We start from the raw sequence: 25,824 nt of genomic DNA, 5'->3' as shown, positions 1-25,824 counted from the left end.
GCAAACCTGTGCCAATACAGCTGTAGCCAGGCTGTTGAAGTTACCTTAGATCAGTGTAAATTAATTTTCCTATTTAATTTTTTCTCACTTCACCTCTCTGCCCCCCATTCCACTCCTTCCTCAGTACCTTACCTCGATACTTGTCACACCTACAACTGATGTACAGGAAACTCTTTTTTATCCGGCACCGACGGGACCGGCGTGGTGCCGATTGAGCAAAAAGTCCAGATTACAGAGAGGTATACCTACCAAGGTACGAGAGCCCCATACACGACCACAGGTGCAGAAGCCCCGGTTACACGGCACTTGTGCAGGAGTCCTGGTTACATGGCCACAGATCCAGGAGTCCCTGTTGCACGGCCACAGGTGCAGAAACCCCGGTTACACGGCCACTAATATATAGTAAAACTTACCTGAACCTACTCCTGAATTTTGCCGGTTAAGTGAGATTTAGATGCCGGCTAAAAGAGAGTTTCCTGTACCTAGGATCAGGATCTCATTATCTGGGGAATTGTTGGGAAGATCCATCATCCTGGCACTGGGCACACTAATGATTTGTGCTATTAGTGCTGCTAATGTACTTCAGTGTTACACATATTATAAAAAATGTGAAGATGCTCTCTGCCAAGGTGGCCATTTTGCTTAGAGAACTGTGGTCTTATATTTTTGCACCTCTGCAGCTTTATTCCAGTTCCTTGCTAGTGCGCGCATCGGGGTGGATGTCACAAAGATCCCTGTTGTGTGTCTCATTTTGCATGGCTGGGTTAGCTGAAATGATGCCTTACTTTAAAAAAATGTTTAATTTAACAACAAAGCATTCTGAGGGAATGAGAAAAAGTGCAAGTTTAAAAAAAATGTTTTGGAAAAAAATGATAATTTGAGGGCTCTGTTCGAAGAATAATGATGCTTTGCTTTGGGTAAACCTTTGAGGGTATAGGCCCAGCTGTTCTTGCCAGCCTCAATTGAAACTGACATTTAACAACTTGTACTTGGATTGCAGTTACTATGAAACGAACAAGTTCTGAAAAAGCCCCAACTGCAGCAGATCTTGATGTAAAACTCAATTGACCAAATTGACCTTGTGCAGTGTAATTGCAATTGTATTAAATTGTAAGCAGATGTTAAATTTCTGCTTTATAGCACTTGTTCCATTCAAATATAAGTGCAAGATTAACTTGAAAATGATCTGTGTCGGCAAAAAAAACTCTCAAAACAATTATAGCTTTTTTCAGGCTTTACAAAAATAAACAGCGTTACTACAACTGTACATGCATATAACTCTACTTCAGCTAAATTGGCATTTGGTAATGAATTTATGCAAAAAATCCCGTAAAATGTGGCAAACTTTGAGAGCACCAAATAAGTAGTGCCTTATGTTAACATTATAGGGGGATGTGTGACAGGAATGGTTTTTCACTGCCAGATTTACAAAAATTTATGAAAAAAATCCTACTGAAATATGAATATTTCCAAAAGCACTACCCACCCAGCATGAACAGGTTTTCTTGCTTGTTTTGGAATCCTTTTTGACATTTATTAGGTTGGTACTTGAGGTGTTTTTTTTAATGAAGTGGCTTTAGTTCAAAAGATGTTGAATTTGTTGGAGAATCTGTGTAAAATTCTTTACAAAAATACTTCATTTAAAAAAAATCACATCTGCTTACTTTCCTACCTATTTTTTTCAGTAACTGTTTGAGTGAGAGGTAGTTTACAAAGATGCATACAATTGAAGGAGGCCATGGGAACACAGGAATGTACAGGCCCAGAAAAGACCATTGCAGTCCATCTGACTAGTCCCATTTAACCCTTCTAGGTCACCCTTCCATAGAAACCTGTATATGGGGCAACAGCAAGCATAGGGAGTTAGGTTGCACAGGTCAGCCAGGATCTCATTGAATGGCGGGCCAGGCTTGAGGGGCTAAATGTCCTACTCATGTTCCTATGTTGACACTCGAGGTTGACACTCCAGTGCAGTACTGAGGGAGTGCTGCACTGTCGGAGGTGCCGTCTTCAGATGAGATGTTAAACCGAGGCCCCGTCTGCCCTCTCGGGTGGACGTAAAAGATCCCATGGCACTATTTCGAAGAAGAGCAGGAGAGTTATCCCCGGTGTCCTGGCCAATATTAATTCCTCAATTAACATCACTGAAACAGATTATCTCGTCATTATCACATTGCTGTTTGTGGGAGCTTGCTGTGCGCAAATTGGCTGCTGCATTTCCTACATTACAACAGTGACTACACTTCAAAAAAAAGTACTTCATTGGCTGTAAAGTGCTTTGGGACGTCTGGTGGTCGTAAAAGGCGCTATACAAATGCAAGTCTTTCTTTTCCTTTTTACGTACCCCCCCCCACCCTACAATCATGGCATCTAGCTACCTTTTGAATTATTCCAAAATCTTTGCCTCCACCACTCTACCTGGTATTGATTACTCTTTGAGAGAAGAATTGATTCCTGCATCTTGAACTTGCCTTTTACCAGTTTAAACCTTGTCTTGCAGTTGGCATTTAATTTGTAACAGTGCTCCGGTTTTACTTTTACTGTTTAACTTAGCATATCCTTTATATACCTGTATATGAAGTCTCCTCGCTTCATCTCCTGTTAAGGCTAGAGTCAAAGGGGGAAAAATTGAGTCGCACCCCCTTTGGGGCGCTAACTTTGCCATAGCGCCCCGAAAAAATTAGCAACCCCGTGGCCAAAATTGAGTGGTAGCGCCCCAGGAGGGAAGCGGGGTGCTACTGGAAGCGCCCCGCCACCCTCTTGGGGCGCTGCGGCACGTCGCGCCGCGGTACTGCAGGCCTTCCTCCCCTTTTTAAAGGGGAGGGACCTTGCACAGCGTGACCTGGGGCCCAGCTGGGCCACCGGGGATCGGAGTGCCGGCAAAAGAGCCCGGCACTCAAGAGAAGTGCTGGGCTCACGGAGCGCAGCCGACACTCCGCGGGGGGGGGGGGCTTCTCAGAAGGCCAGGGACAGCAACGGGGGCAGGTGGCCAGCAACAAAAATGGCCGCCCGGCACCTCGCCTTTAATTAGCGCCGCCCTGGCCGCAAGTAGTCTCTCCTGACCCCATCGGACATAGCATCCAGCGGTAAGTCAGGGGGCGCTACCGAAGTTTGCGGCCGGGACGCTGTGCACAGCGATGACGTCATCGGCAGCAGCGCAGTGCCACAAGGCACTAATGGTTACCGCCGGCACTAACCTCCCGCTGAATTTTGTGGGAGGCGTTGGCTGCACCGCGCCCGGGCACTAGTTGCTTTGCGCCCCCCGTTAGCGCCCTCTTAGGGTGCTAACGGGAGGCACAAAGCAACCGAATTTTTCCCCCAAAGTTTTTGTAGTTTAACGTCATAACCCAGTCCCCTGTTATTGCAATTATAGCCGTGATCCTTGTCTGCATTGCCTCTAGGGCTTGGCAGTTTTCCTTGTGTCAATTATTTGAGCACTAGGCTCCAGGTCCAGAAGTTGAATAGAAACGGTGACGTAAGGAAACTACTAGGCACTTGGTCTAAGCTTTAATCAACTGTTTTACAACATGGAGGTCTAGTTGTGTCCTTCACTAGTTCCTGTTAAGAATGTCCTGCGCAAGCTTGGCCCGTGCCCGAGTATTTATACTCTCCCTGGACAGCGCCACCCGCAGGCCGCTCAGTATTATTTCATAAGTCTTTCTTTCATGAATGACTGATTCATGTCAAAAGGTAAACCTGGAGCACTATTTTAATTCAAATACCAACTACTAGGCAAGGTTTAAATTGTAAAAGACAAGTTCAGGAGAGATTCCAGGAATCACTTCTTCTCTCAAAAGAATAATCAATACCAGGTAGGGTGGTGGAAGCAAACATTTTGGAATCATTGACATCTTAGCAGAGTTCACTCGGCCCTTCAGCCTCCTGAGATGGATAAGATGATTGCCATAATCCTAGGATGTGGGAAGAAGAAAGCGGTGGACTGCATACAGTGCTTGTCATGGCTACACTATATGCTTGGACAATCCTGCTTGTTTGGAAATGGGAGTGAACACTGCACATTAATGAACGTTGACAGCTAACAGAGACCAGCTTCCATGGTTATTACCTTTCTCCCATTAACTGTTCTGAAATTGTTCTCGAAGCATATTCAGCATGTGTTTCATCAGAATGAATAACTCTCACTACTTGAATTGTACGTTTAATCTTCAGGGCAGAATGATCTCTGTTTTCTTAAAAAGAGTGAAAGGTTGAATAATTGTTTCCCCTCTTAAGAAAAAGTATTAAAATGTAATTATTGTACCTATTTTTGGGGAATCTCGTGAGGAATTTCTACTGTAGATGATACCTAGTTGAACAAATTTGTTGCCTTCTCCAGTGTTAGATTTGAAATATCAGATTTTACAATGGGATTTTTTTTTTTAAACCTGAAAGCTATTACAGGTAGAACATCCCGAATCCGGCAACCTCGGGACCTAGGCCGAGCCGGTTTTCAGGTTTTTCCGGACTTCGGAACGTGTATCTGATGTCCAAAATCCGGACAGGTTGCGATATTTCCGGACTTCGGACATCAGAAACACGTGCTGAGTCTGGAATGCCTGGGCCCAGGTTGCGCTTTTGGTAAGCCTCCCTCAGGGTGTCCGGATTCCGGACCCCTGCCACCAATCGTCCCGGAGTCCGGATTCCGGAACTCCGGATTTGGGACGTTCAGCCTGTACTATACATTACACAGGTTTCTTGTTTTTCTTAAACAAAAAATGAAGCATTCTAATGCATGATATTAAAAGGCTTCAGTGAATTAAATTTAGACCTGCTGGTGTATTGATCTTAAGTTCTTGGATTCCGATCTGTACTAATGTATTTTAAATGTTAATTGTTAATCCATTTAAAAAAATTGATATCTGAGCTGAGCTGCATAAATATAATCCCCACAATTATAAATTTGGAAACTGTCACAAGATGAGTACTCAGCATAGATACTTTTTTTTAAAATAATTTTAAATTTGGCCAGAGTACCAAACTGTGACATTAATGTAAACTGTTCACTACAGGGTAATTTTTTTGCCGATAGTTTTTGTCATATATTTTTCTCAGGCAGAGGTCGTGGTTCACATTGGGACCAACGACATAGGTAGGAAGAGGGATGAGGTCCTGCAGCAAGAATTTAGGGAGCTAGGTAGCAGATTAAAGAGTAGGACCTCAAAGGTTGTAATCTCTGAATTACTCCCGGTGCCACGTGCTAGTGAGTATAGGAATAGGAGGATAGAGCAGATGAATGCGTGGCTAATGAGTTGGTGCAGGAGGGAGGGCTTTAGTTTCCTGGATCACTGGGCCTGCTTCTGGGGAAGGTGGGACTTGTACAAGTTGGACGGGTTGCACCTGAACCAGAGCGGGACAAATATCCTTGCGGGGAAGTTTGCTGGCACTGTTCGGGGGGGTTTAAACTAAAATGGCAGGGGGTTGGGAACCTGAGCAGGGAGACAGAGGAAAGGAAAACAGGGATAAAAGCAAAAGATAGGAAGGAGAAAAACAAGTGGCAGTCAGAGAAATCAACGGTTTAAATCAAATGTGGCCACAGTAAATAATAATTCTAATAGGTCTAAGAGCGTTAAAAAAACAAGCCTGAAGGCTTTGTGTCTTAATGCGAGGAGCATTTGTAATAAGGTGGATGAATTGGCTGCGCAAATAGAGGTAAACGAATATGATTTGGTTGGGATTACGGAAACGTGGCTCAAGGATGGCCAAGACTGGGAACTCAACATCCAGGGGTATTCGATATTCAGGAAAGATAGGCAAAAAGGAAAGGGAGGTGGGGTAGCATTACTGGTTAAAGAAGGGATTAATACAATTGTAATGAAGGATATTAGCTCTGATGATGTGGAATCTGTATGGGTAGAATTGAGAAATACTAAGGGAAAAAAAACATTAGTGGGAGTGGTATATAGACCTCCAAACAGTAAGGCGGAGGTTGGGGATGGCATTCAAAGGGAAATTAAAGAAGCATGCAATAAGGGCACAGCAGTCATCATGGGTGACTTTAATCTACATATAGATTGGGCCAACCAAATTAGTAACAATACTGTGGAGGAGGAATTCCTGGAGTGTTTACGGGATGGTTTCCTGGACCAATATGTCGAGGAACCAACCAGAGATCAGGCCATCTTAGACTGGGTATTATGTAACGAGAAAGGATTAATTAGCAATCTTGTTGTACGAGGCCCCTTGGGTCGGAGCGATCATAATATGATCGAATTCTTCATTAAGATGGAGAATGAAGTAGTTGACTCAGAGACAAGGGTCCTCAATTTAAATAAAGGAAACTACGATGGTCTGAGGAGCGAGTTGGGTAGGATTGATTGGGGAATGGCACTCAAAGGGTTGACGGTGGATAGGCAATGGCAAACATTCAAAGACCGAATGGATGAGCTACAGAATTTGTTCATCCCAGTTTGGCATAAAAATAAAACAAAAAAGGTGACTCAACCGTGGCTAACAAGGGAAATTAGGGATAGCATAAGATCCAAGGAGAGGACATACAAATTGGCCAGAAAAAGCAATAATCCTGAGGATTGGGAGCAGTTTAGGAGTCAACAAAGGAGGACAAAGGGATTAATTAAGAAAGGGAAAATAGAATATGAGAGTAAGCTATCAGGGAACATAAAAACTGACTGTAAAAGCTTTTATAGATATGTGAAGAGAAAAAGATTGGTGAAGTCAAGCGTAGGTCCCTTACAGTCAGAATCGGGGGAATTTATAATAGGAAACAAGGAACTGGCAGACCAACTAAATACATACTTTGGTTCTGTCTTCACAAAGGAGGACACAAATAACCTCCTAGAGATGCCGGGGAACATAGGGTCTAATGAGAGGGAGGAACTGAAAGAAATCAGTATTTGTAGGGAAATGGTGTTAGGAAAATTGATGGGACTGAAGGCCGATAAATCCCCAGGGCCTGATGGTCTACATCCCAGGGTACTTAAGGAAGTGGCCCTAGAGATAGTAGATGCATTGCTGGTCATCTTCCAGAACTCGATAGACTCTGGAACAGTACCCATGGATTAGAGGGTAGCTAATGTTACCCCACTATTCAAAAAAGGTGGTAGAGAAAAAGCGGGGAATTATAGACCGGTAAGCCTGACATCGGTAGTGGGGAAAATGCTAGAGTCTATTATAAAAGATGTAATAGCAGAGCACTTGGAAAGCAGTGACAGGATCGGACAAAGCCAACATGGATTTACAAAAGGTAAATCATGCTTGACTAATCTACTGGAATTTTTTGAGGATGTAACTGGTAAAATAGATAAGGGAGAACCAGTGGATGTGGTGTATTTGGACTTTCAGAAGGCTTTTGATAAGGTCCCACATAAGAGATTAGCGTGCAAAATCAAGGCACATGGGATTGGGGGCAAGGTATTGACTTGGATAGAGAACTGGTTGGCGGACAGAAAGCAAAGAGTTGGAATAAACGGGTCGTTTTCCGAGTGGCAGGCAGTGACTAGTGGGGTACCGCAAGGATCGGTCCTAGGACCCCAGCTGTTCACAATATATATTAATGATCTGGACGAGGGAATTGGATGTAATATCTCCAAATTTGCAGACGACACAAAGCTGGGTGGGAGGGTAAGCTGTGAGGAGGATGTCGTGAAACTCCAGTACGATTTGGACAGGTTGGGTGATTGGGCAGAAACATGGCAAATGCACTATAATGTGGATAAATGTGAGGTTATCCACTTTGGTGGCAAAAACAGGATGGTAGATTATTATTTGAATGGCAATAGATTGGGAGAAGGGGAAGTGCAAAGAGACCTGGGTGTTATTGTGCACCAGTCGCAAATGGTATGTTGGCCTTCGTAGCAAGAGGGTTCGAGTATCACAGAATCACAGAAATCCCACAGGCCATTTCGGCCCATCGAGCCTGCACCGACACATATCCCACCCGATCCCTGTAACCCCTACACCAACACCTATCCCACCCTATCCCTGTAACCCCACGTATTTAATCCCCCTAACACTAAAGGTCAATTTATCATAGCCAATCAACCTAACCCGCACATCTTTGGACTGTGGGAGGAAACCGGAGCACCCGGAGAAAACCCACGCAAACATGGGGAGAATGTGCAAACTCCACACAGACAGTCACCCGAGGCCGGATTCGAACCCGGGTCCCTGGCGCTGTGAGGCAACAGTGCTAACCACTATGCCACCGTGCCAGTACAAGAACAAGGATGTCTTGCTGCAGTTGTACAGGGCCTTGGTGAGACCGCACCTTGAGTATTGTGTGCAGTTTTGGTCGCCTTACCTGAGGAAGGACATTCTTGCCATGGAGGGAGTGCAGCGAAGATTCACCAGGCTGATACCTGGGATGGCAGGAATGACGTACGAGGAGAGATTGTGTCGATTGGGCTTATACTCATTGGAGTTTAGAAGATTGAGAGGGGATCTCATCGAAACCTATAAAATTCTGTCAGGTCTGGACAGACTAGATGCAGAAAGGATGTTTCTGATGGCCGGGGAGTCCAGAACCAGGGGTCATAGTCTAAGGATAAGGGGTAAGCCATTTAGGACTGAAATGAGGAGGAATTTCTTCACCCAGAGAGTGATGAACCTGTGGAGTTCTCTGCCAGAGAGGGCGGTGGAGGCCAGTTCATTAAATATATTCAAGAAAGAGTTGGATATATTTCTTGAGGCTAAAGGGATCAAGGGATATGGGGAGAAGGCAGGGACAGGGTACTGAATTTGGATGATCAGCCATGATGTAATTGAATGGCGGAGCAGGCTCAAAGGGCCGAATGGCCTACTCCTGCTCCTATCTTCTATGTTTCTATTAATATGGCCTTCACATCCATATGGTCAGTGCTTTTTGATTGGAAAGGTGTGCTGATCCACCCTAAAGACATCAAACTCGACATCATCAAAGCTGTTGCTTGAGCAGTGAATTGGAATGGTATTTACCCTTTGTCTCCTTCGATCAGGCGGCTCTGTGGGAATGAGAGCGACCCTCTGGAGGAACTCAGTGCAAATGTCAATCAAAGACTGAGATTCAAGCTCTGACTTGCTACAGTTGTATTGCTGAGAATTGGCTTATAGCTTTTCGGGGAAGGTTAAAGTCTAACAAAGTAAATTTTCATAGGCTGGCTCCACAGTGGTGGTGGGATCAAGTTGTGCAACAGTAGAAAAATATTCAGCTCTGTACTGAGCGGTGGTAAGAAAATAATGAACATCAGATCCAGGGAATATGTAATTTAATGGAAAGATCTGCACATTAATTTCATCAATGGTTCTTTGTGTTTATTGGAAAGGATATTTTATACAAAAAAAACCGAGGTAAAATGATCTGGATACAGTATTTTCATAGTCCTTGCAGGAATGGCACCAGGAGTTCCTTCAGTTTGAAAGAACATTCTATCATTCCATTTCTAAAGCTTACTTTTCTTTATAAACCTATTTTGCATCTTTTTTAAAAATTACATCAGATTTTTATTTTTTAGACTTTTCAGATATTTTTGCTAACTGCATTCTGTTCATTTTAAGCCTTCTGCAGGTGGAGGCTGAAGCATTGTAGTTGGTGCTTCAGGGGTTAACGGTGTGGTGTCTGAGGTCACTTGCGCCTCTTTATTAATTTTTTTGTTGGTAACTTTAGAGAAAGCCAGCTGCACTGCTTTGACCTTTGGGTAAACCGATGACCTTAAATTTTGTGACCATGGCAACAATTATCTATCAGGTGCCAAAGGACAGCCCTACCACCTAAGTACAATTTGACTTTTGGAGGTAATGTGCCTGCTCCTGGGATGGACTTCTAATCCTGTTTGCTTATTAGAAAATAAATAAAAATGCTTGTAATTCTTCGTTCACCTTTCTTGTGCAGTATTTTGTTTTGGTTTCCTCTAAAATAAGCAGGTTTTCAAAAATAACGATTTGTTGCTCTTATTATGCATGAAGGAATGGTTTGATTCAGTGCTGTAGGGTGAAATATGTAGTCAGTATTTCACGTTATGATAGTACTTAGTACCTGTAGGTCAGGAGCGGTGTGACCTGCGGCCGTACATCCCCATCCATAGAATGCACCCTCAATCCCAGCTTTGGCAGCAAACCTTGTTTTTTCTGCTAATATTTTGAAGCCCCTTTGTCACACGGTGTGAGTGTATTTAAGAGTGGGTTACCAAACATTAATTTTTGTAAATTGTTAATCAGAACACCGTAGGAAATTATTCTGTAGCACTCAAAACTCGTAAGCCTCTGCAAAATTTGCCAACGCATATTTGCCACCATTAGTACATTTGCATGCTGTGGCATTCCCCCAAAGACCATCAAATAGAATATTGCTTTAGGATGCATAACAGTGAGGTGATATAGATAGAAGTACCTGTATCTATTAGAAGTGGAAAATAGCAGAATACATTCTTATAATACCTTTGGAAAGAAAATATTCAGTGGTAAATTAATTTCACATTTCTTGCATAATGCCAATAACCTGGATTTCCTCTAGTGTGCTTCTTAATGTTTAGTACTTTTTTCTTCCAATTTCTCTCCTTTTCTCTCTTCCTCTCCTGAAAGTGCTGACTCTCTGGGTATGGTTCCAAGGTCGCTGATAGTCCTCCTGTACCTCACCCAAGTCGTTACTCTTTATTTGTGAGACTAGGGTGTTACAACTAAGCCTGCTCCTGTTTTTAACAGATGTCCATAAATGTGCACTTTCCAGCAGGGTTCATTCATCACAGCCGGAGTAGCATTCAAGCACTGCATTTGACCTCAATGTCTCCAGGCTAGGAAGCAAGATATCAGCCAGGGTTCTCTTTTCTGATCACAACCAGTGAAGCTTCCAGGGAAGTGTGTTTATGTAGAGTAAGGACTTAATGGGCCTTGTTTTAATGCCCCATGGTCGAAATAGCATGTCACACTCATTAACTAGTCTCACACATGAGGAATGACCATTTGGCTGTAGAATTGGTAGCACCTGTGGAACTGTACCTTATGACGAATCACTGGCTTCAGGTTGGGAGGAATTTGTGGTTAAGGGGTGCTATATTTTTTCCCTCAATTCCTTTTTCTTCTTGCTATGATGTTTTCTGCAAATTTCTGTTACTGTGAGTTTTATTGACAAAGATTGTAATTCGGGCTGCAGAATAACTAGGATCCAGTAGCTGACACGTTAGTGGTCCAGTTTTAAAAAAGCGTGCCGATTTGCCGGTGTGTTTAAGGTGTATAATGCACAGCAGGGTGCATTCTCCAATCTGTCACAGCAATTAGACTCCCCGTGTTGATGGTATGTTGCTAAATTCAGTTGTCTCAGCCCTGCAGAATATTGTTAACAATGAGCCTTGTATTTACAGCCTGCATAATTTTCCTTCTGTTTCTACTTATTTTACCCAGTGCAGAATGAGGGTCTATGTTACAACTCTTTGATATTTCATAGTGATCATTTTAAGTTGAAGTACCATAACAGAAATTTAAGGAGAGTGCTCAAGGACTCCAGTGAAAAGACATAATGATTTCCGTCAAAAGAACAGAGTTTTAACTGTATTCGTCAAGAGGCTACTCATGTCACAGACCTTTTGAGAGTTTATCTTGAAATTTGCATTTGATAATGAACACTTAATTTATTTCCTTTCTTTGTTTCATTTTCTCCTCTTATTTCTCTTCGAAGGTTTTTGATGCTCTAGTCCATCATTTTAACACCTTGGAGCAGGACAGGAATCATATTACCCTCATTTTATTTAAATTTCTTCTGAAGCCAGTTTTAATCTGAAGACCCAGAGACTGGGTGGCTTCACTTACTAAGTTTGTAAATCTGTACAATTTAATGTGGCACATTTTGATTAAGGATTGTGGAATAAATTACATTTGCAGCTGCTGTCTAAATAAAGTATCTTGCTGTTGATTTTAGAAGTAAAATTGGGACCTGCAGCTTATAGAACTGGTGGGAAATTGGTTTATTCTGCTATCTTGGACCAATGTTCAAATCTGCTTAAAGTGCAGAAAAACATCAGGAATCTGTGGTATTCTCAGGCTGATATATGTGTACCCACAGGATTAGTTTAACATTTCTGAATTTAGTTAACAGTTTACAAAGAATTCCAATTTATTTCCCTCCTAAGAAAAGCTGATGAAACCTTTTATAATGCAAAGGGCTGTGTCAATAGAACAGACTAAACATTACTGCATTAGTCCTCAGGACAGAGAGTTCAGAGAACACAGCCGTCTCCCTTGCTGTTCAAAAACCTCCCTAGGCTGACAATTCAATCAAGATGATTTTTCTTATACTTTACTCAAGGAGAGTCTTTTTTTTTAATAGTGTACTGGCATGTGGTAACCAGACAGATTTTTAAATTTTACTTCACGTGTAGAAAAGCTGAGGAGCCAGTGAGCCTCGGAGTTCTGTAAAAGTACAAAATGTCACAATTAAAGCAACAAGATGGAAGTCCTTGTTAACCATTCCAACTGTTGGTGCTATTAGAGATATACTGTATTGATTTTTAAACAAATAATTAAATAAAGGTAGAAAACTATATTCTTTAATTAATAAAATGGCTACCTTAGCTCAGGAGTACAGAGGTAGCTGTTTTCGAATTTTGAACAAACTATTGAAAAATACGTTGTACGGAGCTAGCTTCATTTTAAATAGCTCTTGTGTTTTAAAGCTCCTCCAGCTGGTCAGATTATATGATCTATAGTTCAATGCAATGTTGTCCAAATTTAATTTAGCAAATATCCTGTACATTTTGTTCTTCCAACAGTAACATATTTTAGTCTGTTATGTGTTCTAGAGAGAGTCTTTTATATGTCATCTCTGTTAATGAGGGAGCGATGCATCCTACCTATTCCAGCAGAGGTTGTGATCTGAGTGATGCATTATAGAAAAAGTTTTACATTGCTTCTGTGTTAGTATGGAAGTCCTAAACCATGTTATACACTGACTTAATGTGCCAGTGTTTTAGTGCCATAGTCTGTCCACTATGTACACCTGAATAATGGACTGAAGGAAAGATGAAATTTGAAAAACAAATTGCTGACATCTCTGAAAGTTTACATTGAAATTGCAGGAAACCTATTGGATTTGTTTCACTAATAATGCATAGAAACCTCTGTACTAATCTTTCTATGCAGAAGTGCTATACTTTTAGCACTATATACAGTGATAGCTGTAAAAGATAATTCAGAATAAAGCAATTCCCAGTTAATCCATATATTGTTGCGGGATTTCATTTTTTTGTGGGAAAGTCTTTAGGTTGAGCCTCCACTTGATGGTATTAGTACAGTCTGGGAACTTGTGTGGTGAATCTCAGTGGTGAATCAGTGTGCTACAACTCCCTATCCCGTTATTCCTTTCAGCATTTGAAAAGCTGCAACTTTTATAGTGCAGTATATAAAAGTTCAGGAAACAAAGTTGTTGTTAAACCAAAGTATTAAAAAGTATTAATTCTGTCATACTTAAGATATCGCACTCTAGAGTATCAAAAGTATTAAAAAAGAGCAAAAGAAAGGCAGTCATTTCTTGCTGTTTTTTTTGAGGTGGAGTCTGAAATTTACAAACATCTGCCAAATTTGTTCATTAATTGACCCCCACAATCCTGTTAAATATAGCTGTACCGTAGCAGTAGAATTATATGGTAATAACGTTCATGTCATTGTAAAACAGAATGAATAATTTCACGGGAGATCTGCTAGTTTGAAATAAAAACAGAAAATGCTGGAAATGCACAACGGGTTGGTTAGTATCTGAAAGAGAAGAAATAAGTTAAATAATGAGTGCTAACCCTTCATCGGGACAAGGAAATAAAGATTCAGTTCTTCCCCAAAAGTCAAACCAACCTGTTCTTTTTAATTGAAGAATGAAGTCATGATAGAGTACATGAAGGATACAGTATCATACATGCATCTTTACAGATTTTAACCACAGCATCAGATAGATTGAATGTAAGATGATACAGGAAGCAAATTAGTTTTCCACACTTGGACTCCCTTTAAGTTCTTCCTTACTATACTTCAAAAAATAACATTTATATATCGGGTGCAGTCATGGTACTTTATACGTTGATATGCATGTTGGCTAACCTGTTCATGGTTAAGTCTTTCTTCAGCAGATTTGACTCCAAAATCTATTGGTTCCACAAAAAGTTGTTAAATACAGGAAACTTTGGTTTATTCGGAGGTTAACTGTCCGGAATGCTCGAGCCACCGGCAAAATTCAGGAGTCGGTTCAGTAAGTTTTTTTTCTTTTTGTTGCTTTTTTTTCACCAGTCAGGCTCTGCAAGGTCTAGCTAAAGCTGTTGCTTAGCTACAGAGACGTTTGCAAGCTACGGCCGACTGTTTAGAAGCTGTTGCTAAGCAACATGGTTTGTTGCTAGATATGGAGCTCAAAAGCTTCCGTATGTTTTAACATTAGCGCTGGTTTGTCCGGCAATTTTCATGGGACGGCAACAGCTCGGTCCCGTCGGTGCCGGATATCACAAAGTTTCCTGTAAGTTTTTTTCTTACAAGTTCTTGAGTGATCTGGTTTTCATCCCTTTTGTTTTTGTGATTGAACATTACAGTACATCAACAGTGGGCAAAACAGTCAATGATTTGGCCATATGTGCTGAAAACAAATTCTTATGAAACAGTCCTTACATAGAAAACAATACATGCCTTAAGAAAAGGTTAAATTACTACCTGGCTTGAACTGCAGTTCTCCTGCCCAGTAGAGAGCTCCTCTCCCTGTGGTCAAAGTGCACCCGTGCTGCCTAAATATTTAAACTAATTCCAGGTTGGTTTAAAAGTGCAGAGTGTCAGGTTGGAATGACTCAGAATTTTACTGCAAGTTTAATGTGGTTCCAGTAACGATAATTTTCCAGTATAAACATATCCTTCAGAAAGGCTGCAGTTTACAAATCTAGTATTGCCACTAGGAAGGCTAATTGCACTGTGTAAGTCTTCATAACATTCTTTCTTGTTCTGCTACTGTTGCTCTCATTTACCTTTTCAAGAGGATATCCTTCTCAAGCTATTCTCTTAGTAGTAAGATCAGTTATATATTGGTAATAACATGTGAAACAAGACAAAGTGTCTATGCCACCTTGGAAACACTGCCCCCTCCTGCTCCCTCTCCTGATGTAGCCTGACTCATCTCAGCTTAGTGGGGATCATTTGCTCTCATTTCCTACAACTTTTAAAAGAGTAATTTGAAAGAAAAACAATCCACGTATGAATGGGTGCAGGGAATCATTTTATTTAATTCTCCTAACTGTACTAGGCCACTACCTTCAGGCTCATTAATGATTATGTTCCTTCAATGCCATCCAAGATGAGTGCTTTGAACGACACTGAAGGTGCAGCTACTTAAAGTGAGAAGTAAGTGACCATTCAATTGATACTGAAATGCAAGACTGATACTTTACAGGAACACTTTTCAACTGCCTGTATTCTGCAGTAAATGTGGCCAGTGCAACAAATGCCATTTGAAAGTACAGAGCTCTGAAGTAGTTGAAAAAACATGGAATGTAAAATTGATGCTTAAATTTCCACGTACAATCTGAACAAGCTCACAAGCTGCACAATTTCTTAGTAGTACTGGTTTCAAAAATTATTTTGCTGTTATTCTAGACAGTGTAGAATTGGTCTTTTAAAAGCTGATGATAAATTGAGTTACAAGTAGAAAAAGGCACATTTAATGATGCATTTAAAAAACCTGCTGTCAGTTCCTTGTGCCTTGCTGTTGTGCCTGTGCAGCAGGCAGGAGCATGACCTCCCAGAGCTCCACCAGGTTAAGCAGTCTGATTGAGCGCTGCTGCTAATTAAGAGCTCTTGCTGTTTGGCAGGACCACCAGAGAACCTTCTGCACTTGTTCATGATGACTGTGTGTCCTTTAAAATTAACTCTTGATGCATGCAGGCAGGAGGCCCAGCTGGCCTCTGCGATTCCTCTTATCACAAAGATGAAGTTTAATAAGAAAACCAGTCTCTAGCACCATCGTCCACAACATCCACACAAAACCAAAGGGTCTCCCACACAAGAATAAAATGAATACACCAGGGCGCAATGCAGCTTCAATGTGATCGGTCCGGAATGAACAAAAGGAGAGCCACTAACATTAAGTGGCTTAAGCGAAAAAGCAATTAAATGGTGAGAATGACAAAACTGCCTTCAAACTGTTGCTAATTTGTAGGAATTATTGACTTCTTATAGTTATGTTGATATCACAAGGATGATTGCTGACTAGATTTGCCCCACCAATTTTCTCCCGTCCTCCCTCTGAGACGTTAATTCATGTGGGGGTGCAGTTCCATTCATACTGCCTGCTCTCCAAGTGTCCATTCTTCATTCTTCCCCTAGACAGTGATTGTTGGTAGGCTATTCGAATGTACAACATCTTGCATTTATATTTATGCAAACAAACTTCTCAAATTGACATCAGCAGGCTGACCTGCAGCAAGGCAGCCAAAGCACAGTTGCAAAAATTTAAACCAGAAGTATATATGGGAGGTAAGAAAAAAAAGTACAGGTGACCTACAGCTTTGAATACACTCCACACACAGTAAGTGCTCCCAAAACCACAGGAATTCCTGTATTTTAAGGGGGGAAAGCAATGTTGTAGGTCCAAAAATAAGGAAAGCTGACATTATATGAGGAAATCAGAGAAAAATAATACAGAAAACATCCAGGCATAAGCATAGTTTATGAAAATGTCTGATTGTCTTTGGGCAGCCCTATAGTAGGGCCTGGTTTATATTTTCCTTTATGCATACCAACGTCCAAACCAAAGTGGTAGGTCAACATTTTAGTTCTACGTAATTTCTGTTAGTGTTCATGTAAAAGGAAAAAGACATCTAGAAAATACTGCACTTGTATAGGAATTGGCTTCTCATTGCTGCAGCAATTTCTCATTGGAGATGCAACCGAGTGGTAATGCACAACACTCCACTCACTGCATTAAATAACGTTGTAATTAAGAACAACAACTTGCATTTATATAGTGCCTTTAACGTAGTAAAGCATCCCAAGGCACTTCGTGGTTTTGGAGGGGGGGGGGTAAATCAGACAGAAATTGACACCGAGCCCAAGAAGGTGACATTTAGGACAGGTGACCAAACGTTTGGTCAATGAGGTCAGATTTTAAGCAGTGTCTTAAGAGATGAGGTTTAGGGAGGGAATTCCAGAACTTAGTGCCGAGGTGGCTGAAGGCACGGCCGCCAATGGTGGGGCGAAGGAAATGGGGGATGCACAAGAGGCCAGAGTGGGAGGAATGCAGAGTTTTCGAACGGTTGTAGGGCTAGAGGAATTTACAGAGATAAAATTACGGTATTGTCATTTAAAATACGTGCCAAAAAAATTGTAACCATTTGTTACAGTTTTGATTACACTTGCTTACCATCCTGCTACTGAGTTGATCTTTTCTATAGGACAGTGAGGATTGTCCTGTGCAGCTAACCGTCTGAAAGAAAGGACACCAGCACTTTAGTCAGTGTGGGGAATGGGATCTGAAATGAGTCACTTTAAGTGCTTTTTTTTTTCATCTTCCACTGCTGCACAGTTGTGACCCCAAAATCAATCCTGTAAGGATTAACATGTAAAGCAGCATTGAATTAATTTTAGAACGTGAATATGAGATCAGCTTTAGACTATACAAAACATCTACCTCCTAAATACACTAATGCTCTTAGGCGTTCAATGAGAAGCTGTCAATAAAAGGGTTTTCTGATTTGAAGTGTGGTGCAATCTATCAGGCCAGTCAAAGCTTGCTGCTGCTTAGCATGACTAATGCATTCCTCTAGAAGTTAATCCCATGTCAAAAGCACCTCCAGCAAGAAGTGCCCACACTGCAATAACTGTGGCACTGAAACGTAATACAATTCTTCACAATGCCACCAAATGGCATGTAATTAGTTTCTAAGTGTCACTCATATCTGTTTCATTTTATTAATGTGCAAGGAAAATCTAGACCGAGTTGCAGTTAATCACACCTAAGGGCTAATAACCTGACCAGGTAGATGATGATGGCTTTACATGGTCTATGTGTTTGGTGGCTTCAGTTTTGTCACTATACACTTCTAGAGACTGCTTAAGTCTGGATCCATCGCCCCACTTGTTGCCATTTTAAGAAAAAACAATCGTGGTTATTCATTCCATGAAACCTGGTCCCCCCACAGACCATCTACACACCTATTTAATCTCCTGACAGAAAGCAAATTAACGTTCCCTGTTCTCCAAAGCTCCAGAATATTAATTTGACCTCATATTATTAATATTCAGCACTGCCACGCTGTCCTCCAGATTAGGCCCCCCCTTAGCACAGAAGCTATTGTGCCACATGGAGTACTTGATGACCTCATTCCATGTCTATCCTTATAACCACAAATCTCATTCCCAGTAGAATATTTATCCAGTTAATTTTAAAATGAATTAATTATCTCTATCAACATAAATTACTGATTTTTTTTTAATGAATTTTGTGTTGACGAGTAGAACACTTACCAGGTCAGATATAGTATGGTTCGATGCAAAGTAGAGTTCCAGTTTAACATTTTTTTCATTTCTCACTCCACTCTGAGCACGATTGCTAATTAATGCTGAATTAGGGATACTTTTGTGTTGTGGACACTAGATTGAGACGGCTTAAACTCATTTCACATATGACCCTTACAATCAGCATGCAAAGGTGACTTCATTCAGTAAACAGAAAAGACTTGTATCCTCTCAGTCTGGGCTGGATTTGAACTCGGAGATGAAAGGCCAGTTATATATATCGGGTAAATTGTTCATTTGAAGTCAAGTTGAATTCAGATGATGGCATTAATCTGGTAACAATGGATAATCAGTTGTGCTAATAAGTGGCTATAAAAATAATTATGGCTTTTGCATAGATTACATGTTGCATTCTCATGACAAAACCATCTTTGTTATAAAGCTACTGAACCTTGGCTGGTGACTTTACGTACATCTTAAACACTCTTGTATCAGCAAGTAGTGCGGTTTAGCTATTTTGCAGATACAGTACAACCTAACGACATCAAGAAGAGACACCTCTTTGAGTGACTTTCTCTATGATGCATGCGCAACATTTGACCCGTTACTGTCAGTGGGTCATGGGGCTCTCTCTGCCTGTTTGTTAGAGTGGACAGAATACTGAGAATGACGAGTAAAGTAATCCAAACTATCTTGCTTTCTGTAACTTCACAAAAAACGTGTTGGGTTTTCAGGTTTTATGACAAATAACAAGTCAGGTGCCCATATCTCTTGTTAAATTGGAATTTGTTTTGCCCCTTTATTTTTTCTTAATTTTATTGTATCTAATGTACCTCCGGCTTCAATACATCTATACTGCAAGAATACTTTATAGTTTAGTGCAGGAGTCATGACCAATGTTCCCTCTAATTTTTGGCCCATTTAGTGGCCTGTGCGGGCCATTCAAAATTTTGTGCATGGGTGGTTTTTCTTTTTAAAAGCCGGGACCTGAAGAGTGCTATGCGATCACGCAGCTTAAAGGGAACGTTGGTCATGACTGTGTTATTTTCTGCTTATTCAAAATAGTTAAATTTAATAACTCACAAAAATCTGTATTGTGTCATTGCTACTATTCTTTTTTTTACTGTTTAATAAACTTATTTGTCAGTTGAAGCTTAAATCACAATCTCGTGAAGTGTTAGCCTGCCACTTTCAAAGACCAAGAGGGTGATGAGAGTACGTGATAAAAGCAGTGGGGTAGGGTTTCCACTATGTGGGCGCAATCGGTGAACCGGACGCAGATTGTGCCCAAAATTGCGCTAGTTTTGAGAAGTTTTTTTTCCTCTCTCTTTCTCTCGAGTTTCTGCTCAAACTCATTTGCATATCGCCGAACGCAAAATCTGCCATGAACCAGCGCAATCGGGCAGCGTTTTAAAACTTAATTTAAACAAAAAAATTTGCTTTAAAAAATAGTCCTTGATGTATTTAAGAGTGGTAACTTGGTGTAGTTTCATTAATACAGCTGAAAATTGGTTTATCACAAAAAAATAAGCATTTTAAATCACAGTGTCAATCCACCACCTGTGAGTAACCCGATTTTAAATTACTGAAAATGACTTTTTAAAACAATACAGAACTATTTGCCAGTTATATAGGGGTACAGTAGTCAGTTTCTTAGTAAATTAAAACAAAAATTACATTCAAAAGCCTTTAAAACATTCCTATTAGTCCTTGCGCTCAAAAGAACCAGCTTAATTTTTGGAGCCTCCTCGAAGACCTGGAAACTCCCAATGATGATTAATTTATCCTGGGGTCATGGGCGAGGCCAGCTTCTAGCGCGATTTTTTAAAACTAGCGCAGAATAATGTGGAAACTCGAGATGCGCTGAGAGTAATTTGTGTTTAAAATTTTGCAATCTTTTGCGCTGGTCACGGTGATTTCAAGCGAATTGTGCTGAAAGGAAAAGCACAACTGAGCGGAAACCCCAGGCCACAGTAAGCCGCAACAAAGGGAACATACTCTGTTCAATCTCTGGGCACGCTATTACCAAGTGAAGCCACTCTCTGGGAGATGAGGATCAAGGGCTCACCTAAAGGAATGGTCTGAGATGCTGAACTGCCTCCCCTCCCCCCTCCCCCCCCCAAATCTAAAGTTAACGCTCATGAAGATGAGTTGCTGGATAAAAAATGACAAAACTGATGAAAGTGTGTAAAATGGCAGTGCCTTCGTTCTTAAAAACATTGTTTATAGGTATCAAAGTCTGCATCTAATTCAAATGCCACACTTTGTTCTAACCTCAAACATCTTTTTTTTAAAAGAGAAAAAGCCAGTCAACCTGCAGTCTGAAATGTACAACTAGTTACAAATTCCTCAGGTTGACCCCAGAAGTTTATAAGTGCAGCAATTACCTGAATTTGCCTATTTTACCACTTCCCCGCAGGGAGTACTTGAGCAATGGGTTTAAAGGCATAGGCCAGGTTAGCAGCTTTTCCTGTGTGCAAAGGTATGGGAGATGAACTTGTTTTATTAGTCTTTTAATGCTTGAAGCAATGTTGTCCAGTGCATAAAATACTTAATTGTTGGGACTCATTCTTTAGGTTCACTATAGGTTTAGCAGTGCTCCTGTTATACTTTCATCACACAGATGAGAGGGTATGATAAATGATTATGTTAAAGGACTGCTTGACTTCCAGCTAACCTACTGTAATAAATAAATATGGATTTGAACACTGAAAGTGAGTTTCTACCAGGAGTAAGTAATGGAAAGGAAAATTGGAAACGGTGTATAACTGACAGCTGATCTGCTACTGTCTGTTTTCCACCCACACCCAAAGTGAAAATTACCCCCACTGTCTTAAGTTTCTGCCTCAGTTGATCACTTACAAATATATTAAGGGATTTGAGCAAATAGAAACAAAACAATCATAGTGAAACAGAGTTCTCAAAGTAATATTTGACTTTCTAACCATATAAATTCTCAGTCAGCACAAAACTGTACCCACTGACATCTATTAGAGAACATTTGTAACAGCCTTATCTGAACTTTCCATGCCTGACCTGTGAAATAGACTGCCAATGAGATTTGCCTTAATTCTCAATTAAAGAATATCAATGATTATCAAATTACTGAGTTAAGCCAATTACAAATGAGGCACTATGCAGTGCACTGTGACATTTTTGTGCTCTGCGAGAACATTGATATTTCAGGCAGAGAAAAGATGCAATGCCTCATTTTATATTCACAATATAAGGGTGCATTTGTTTGCAGTCCAGATAAAGTGCACAAGAAAAGGTCTCTTTAGCTTTGATGAAAATCCAAGGTGGGAGAAAAGGAGGTGAGCAGGGTGGTGATAAATGATAGCTATAGAACACCATCAATTTCCTATTTGAAATAAAGTTACTTAGCATAAATTTTATAAAGAAAGCCTTGGGGCAGATTTCCAGTGATGACATGTCCAGCGAAGCAGTGTGAAAAAGGAATTCCTTCCAGCTGTTGACCTTTGTCTTAACAAAAAATACTCTTCTCCCACACCAGCAACCTTGAACATTAAGGTACTGTGCACATGTGACCCTAAAGAAGGGGAATAAAAGGGATCTGTCTCAAAAAGTGGACCGGAAAAAATCACTCCCACACCTTTGAGGCCAAAGCATAGGGCGGCAACCTTGGTCTGGGCCAAGGCAAAGAAATCCACAGCCTTTGACCTCTGTTTAGCATCTCCCGAGTGGAAAATTCAAGTTACAACCTCTTGGCAGCCATGAGGATTAATGTTGAGTGTTATAGCAAATCCACCAACTTAAAATAATAAAATTGTCAGGGGTATGATTGGGTGGCACAATAGTGCCTTCTGTAGAACTGCAGCCCACAAACACATCATAACACCATTTTCCTTCTCTTTCTTCCCTCCTTTCCCCCGACCCAAAATGTAGATCCTCACGATCCCAGTTGGAGAAGAACTAGTGACCCGTAAACCTTATTGACTGTATGCCCAGTTTTTTCCAATCCCAGGCTGTCCTCCCTCTTTGTAGCAACCATTATTGGTGCTTCGCCCTTCCCCAACACCTATAGACAACACTTCTTCAACAGCACCTCCTAATCCTGCAACCTCTACCACCCAGAAGGACAAGGGCAGCAGGCGAATGGGAACACCACCACCTCCAAGTTCCCCTCCAAGTCACACACCATCCTGACTTGGAAATATATCACCGTTCCTTCATCGTCGCTGGGTCAAAATCCTGGAACTCCCTCCCTAACAGCACTGTGGGAGTACCTTCACCACACGGACTGCAGCGGTTCAAGAAGGCGGCTCACCACCACCTTCTCAAGGACAATTAAGGATGGGCAATAAATGCTGGCCTTGCCGGCGACGCCCGCACCACTGGGACAAATTTTTAAAAACTCCACAGCCCCCCAAAAGAAAATCAAAAGCAGACAGAACTCTTTCACACCCCATCTCCCCACCGCGCCCTCCCCAAAGAGGCTCCAACATCAGCCCCCCCCAGCAAACAAATGACCTCACCACCACATGGGAGCAGTTATCACTGCCATGCCCCACAGGCAAAAGCCCTGAGCCTAGAGCATGACTTTGTCTAAGATAGTAACAAAGGTGGCAACAATAAGGATGCCACAAAGGGCCAGTGACTATGACGCCTGGGACACAAAGCCCCACAATCACTCTGAAATCTTAGCACCAAGCCCAGTAATGACCGCAAAGGAAAAGAAAAAAGAGAACTTGTATTTATGTAGCGCCTTTCACAAGCACACGATGTCCCAAAGCTCTTCACAGCAAATAAAGTAGTTTTGAAGTGTAACCATTGTTGCAATGTAGGAAAACAAATGGTCGGGTGATCAGTTTTAGTGATTTGGCTAAAAGATAAACCTTGGCCAGGACACTGGGAGAATTCCCAGCTCTTCTTCAAATATTGCCATGGGATCTTTTACATCCACCTGAGAGAGCAGGTGGGGCCTTCGTTTAACATCTTATCTGAAAAACGACACATTTGGCACGTCCTCAGTACTGAACTGGAGTCTCAACCTAGATAGTGTGCTCAGGTACCTGGAGTGGCGATAGAGCCCATGACCTTCTCACATGAAAGAGAAAGTGCTAGAACTTGAGCCAAAGCTGACAATAAATTATTGTGAGTTCCAAGAACAGCGCAGTAATTCAGAGATAACTGAGATTGAAGCCGAAGAAGCTTTATCGATAGCAGAATAAGAAATAGAATTACTGGTTAAAACACTCCATTTCTCTTTATTACATAGTCTGAAATACGCACACGTGAGTGTGAGAGAACTCAAGAGAGTCACCGGTGTATGTTTGGCTCAGTTGGTACAGGTTGAGCGTCCTGAATCCGGCAACCTCGGGACCGAGGCCGAGCCGGTTTTCATGTTTTTCCGGACTTCGGAACGTGTTTCTGATGTCCGAAGTCCGGAAATATCGCAACCTGGGCTCGGGCGTTTCCGGACTTCAGACATCAGAAACATGTTCCGAGTCCAGAAATACCTGGGCCGTTCCACGTAGTGCTGACACGTTCCTCCGCCCCATCCCTTCTGTTAAAGGGGAGGGATGCTGCGCGCTCTACAGAGCATCCGATGGCCCACACTTGGCCACCAGGGCGGCGTGGTGCCCTGGCGGAAACACTTAGTGGAGCTGTGCCGATTAAGGAGGATAAAACACAACACTAAAGTTTTATTGCATCACTCGCATTTTTCATCGGATTTTTCCAAAAAAGACAACAAAAGTTAATGGCTTTTTGAAGTACAGGTTGAGCGTCCAAAATCCGGAGTTCTGGATTCTGAAACATTTTACTGATTCCGGACGACCCTGCCACCAATCGTCCCGGATTCCGGAACTCCGGAATTTGGACACTCAACCTGTAGTACTTTTACCTCTCGAGTCAAAAGATTGCAGGTGTCAACCGTGTAGCAGGGTTTGTGTTCCAATCAAGACTGCCATTCCAGTGCAGTACTGACAAAGTACTACATTGCCATATTAAACAAAGTATCTGTGGTCCTGTTACAATGTTCAGATAGATATTAAAGATCCCATGGCATTATTCAGAGGAGATGTGGGGATTCTCCTGATGCCCTGGCCAACTTCAATCAACACCTCCAGAAACAGATTAACTGGCCATTCATTTCTTTGATATTTGTGGAGTACAGAATACCACATTGGCCTGCATAATAACATTCGCTGCACTTGAACTAATTCATCGTGCGAAGCTCTTTGCAGCTTTTAAATGTGATAAGGCGCTACATAAATTTCTGCATTTAACATCTCATCCGACGGATGGCACCTTGGACAATGCAGCACTCCCTCACTGCACTAGACTGTCAGTCTGAAACTGTCTCCGGCTGTGAAATTAAACTGCAGCCTTGAAATTATTCAGTATTTTCTACTTTTCCAGTAGGTACATTCTGGTATAATCTTCAGCTTTGGGTCAGTTTTGTGTTAACAGCAGATGTATTGTGCCAGCAACGAGAGCCGCTCGATAATGGGTGTTCAGCTTTTATATGGGAGGGTTGGTTGCAATGTTGCAAGTCCAAGTTTATTATGCTGTAATATGTCATTAACTAATGAAAAATGTTTTTGTCCAGAATTGAGTTGGTAACTGTTTTTAAATTGAAATGTTATGTGCTCCCAGGGTCCTGTTAAATGTCAGGAAAAAGTAATTGTGATCTTGTTAATTGTTGACTTTGCCAAACTTAACAATAATCCCAAAAGATTTCCACTTACTGTAGGTTTAAATTGCTAGATACTTTTCCAGTTACAGTGAGTTTCCAATTATCCGTTCTCTGTTTCAGCTGACCACCTTTTCCCATAATTCACAGGTTGATGCTTCAGTTGCCAGAGGAAGTAGGGTTAATTGCCATTGCAATTCGCCAAACGCAAGGCAAAGGTCAGTAAATTCCCATTCCTCCTCCTTCCCAACTTTAAAAAAAAATTCATCTTTCAAAAGTACTGCACAGCTGAAGCCGAGGTACAGTTTAAATAGGATTGTTCTCCTTAGAGCAGAGAAGGTTAAGGGAAGATTTGATAGAGGTGTTCAAAATTATGAAGAGTTCTGATAAGTAAATACTGTTTCCACTGGCAGGACGGTCGGTAACCAGAGGATACAGATTTAAGATAACTGGCAAACCAACCATAAGTGTGAGGAGAATTATTTGTAATGCAGCGAGTTGTTGTGATCTGGAATGCGCTGCCTGAAAGGCTGGTGGAAGCAGATTCAATAGTAACTTTCAAAAGGGAGTTGGATATATACTTGAAAAGAAAACATTTGAAGGGAAATAGGGAAAAAGCAGGGGAGTGGGATTAATTGGATAGCTCTTTCAAAGAGCCGGCACAGGCACGATGGTCTCCTGTGCTGTATGATTGTAATATTAAAATCTTGTAATAATTTTAATTTCTTTGTAGCACAGTTGCAGGATTTGGGTTCTATACGTGACACCTA

At 41.4% G+C, this 25,824-nt stretch overlaps 1 protein-coding gene across 1 annotated transcript in view; it reads left to right on the top strand.

The window, feature by feature from the left end:
• Positions 1–25,824, top strand: part of hlcs (holocarboxylase synthetase (biotin-(proprionyl-CoA-carboxylase (ATP-hydrolysing)) ligase)) — a 136,688-nt gene that overhangs the window by 90,467 nt on the left and 20,397 nt on the right. Inside the window, exon 7 of the mRNA XM_086007145.1 lies at positions 25,205–25,272. Within this exon, the coding sequence (XP_085863271.1) occupies positions 25,205–25,272 (68 nt within the window). The remainder of the gene's footprint in view (positions 1–25,204; positions 25,273–25,824) is intronic.

This window comes from Somniosus microcephalus, chromosome 14, assembly GCF_052327205.1.
Source record: "Somniosus microcephalus isolate GS21.2 chromosome 14, FLI_Smic_1.0, whole genome shotgun sequence".
NCBI lineage: Eukaryota > Metazoa > Chordata > Chondrichthyes > Squaliformes > Somniosidae > Somniosus > Somniosus microcephalus.
Note: the sequence above shows the minus strand (reverse complement) of the source record. Positions and strands in the feature narration are given on the sequence as shown.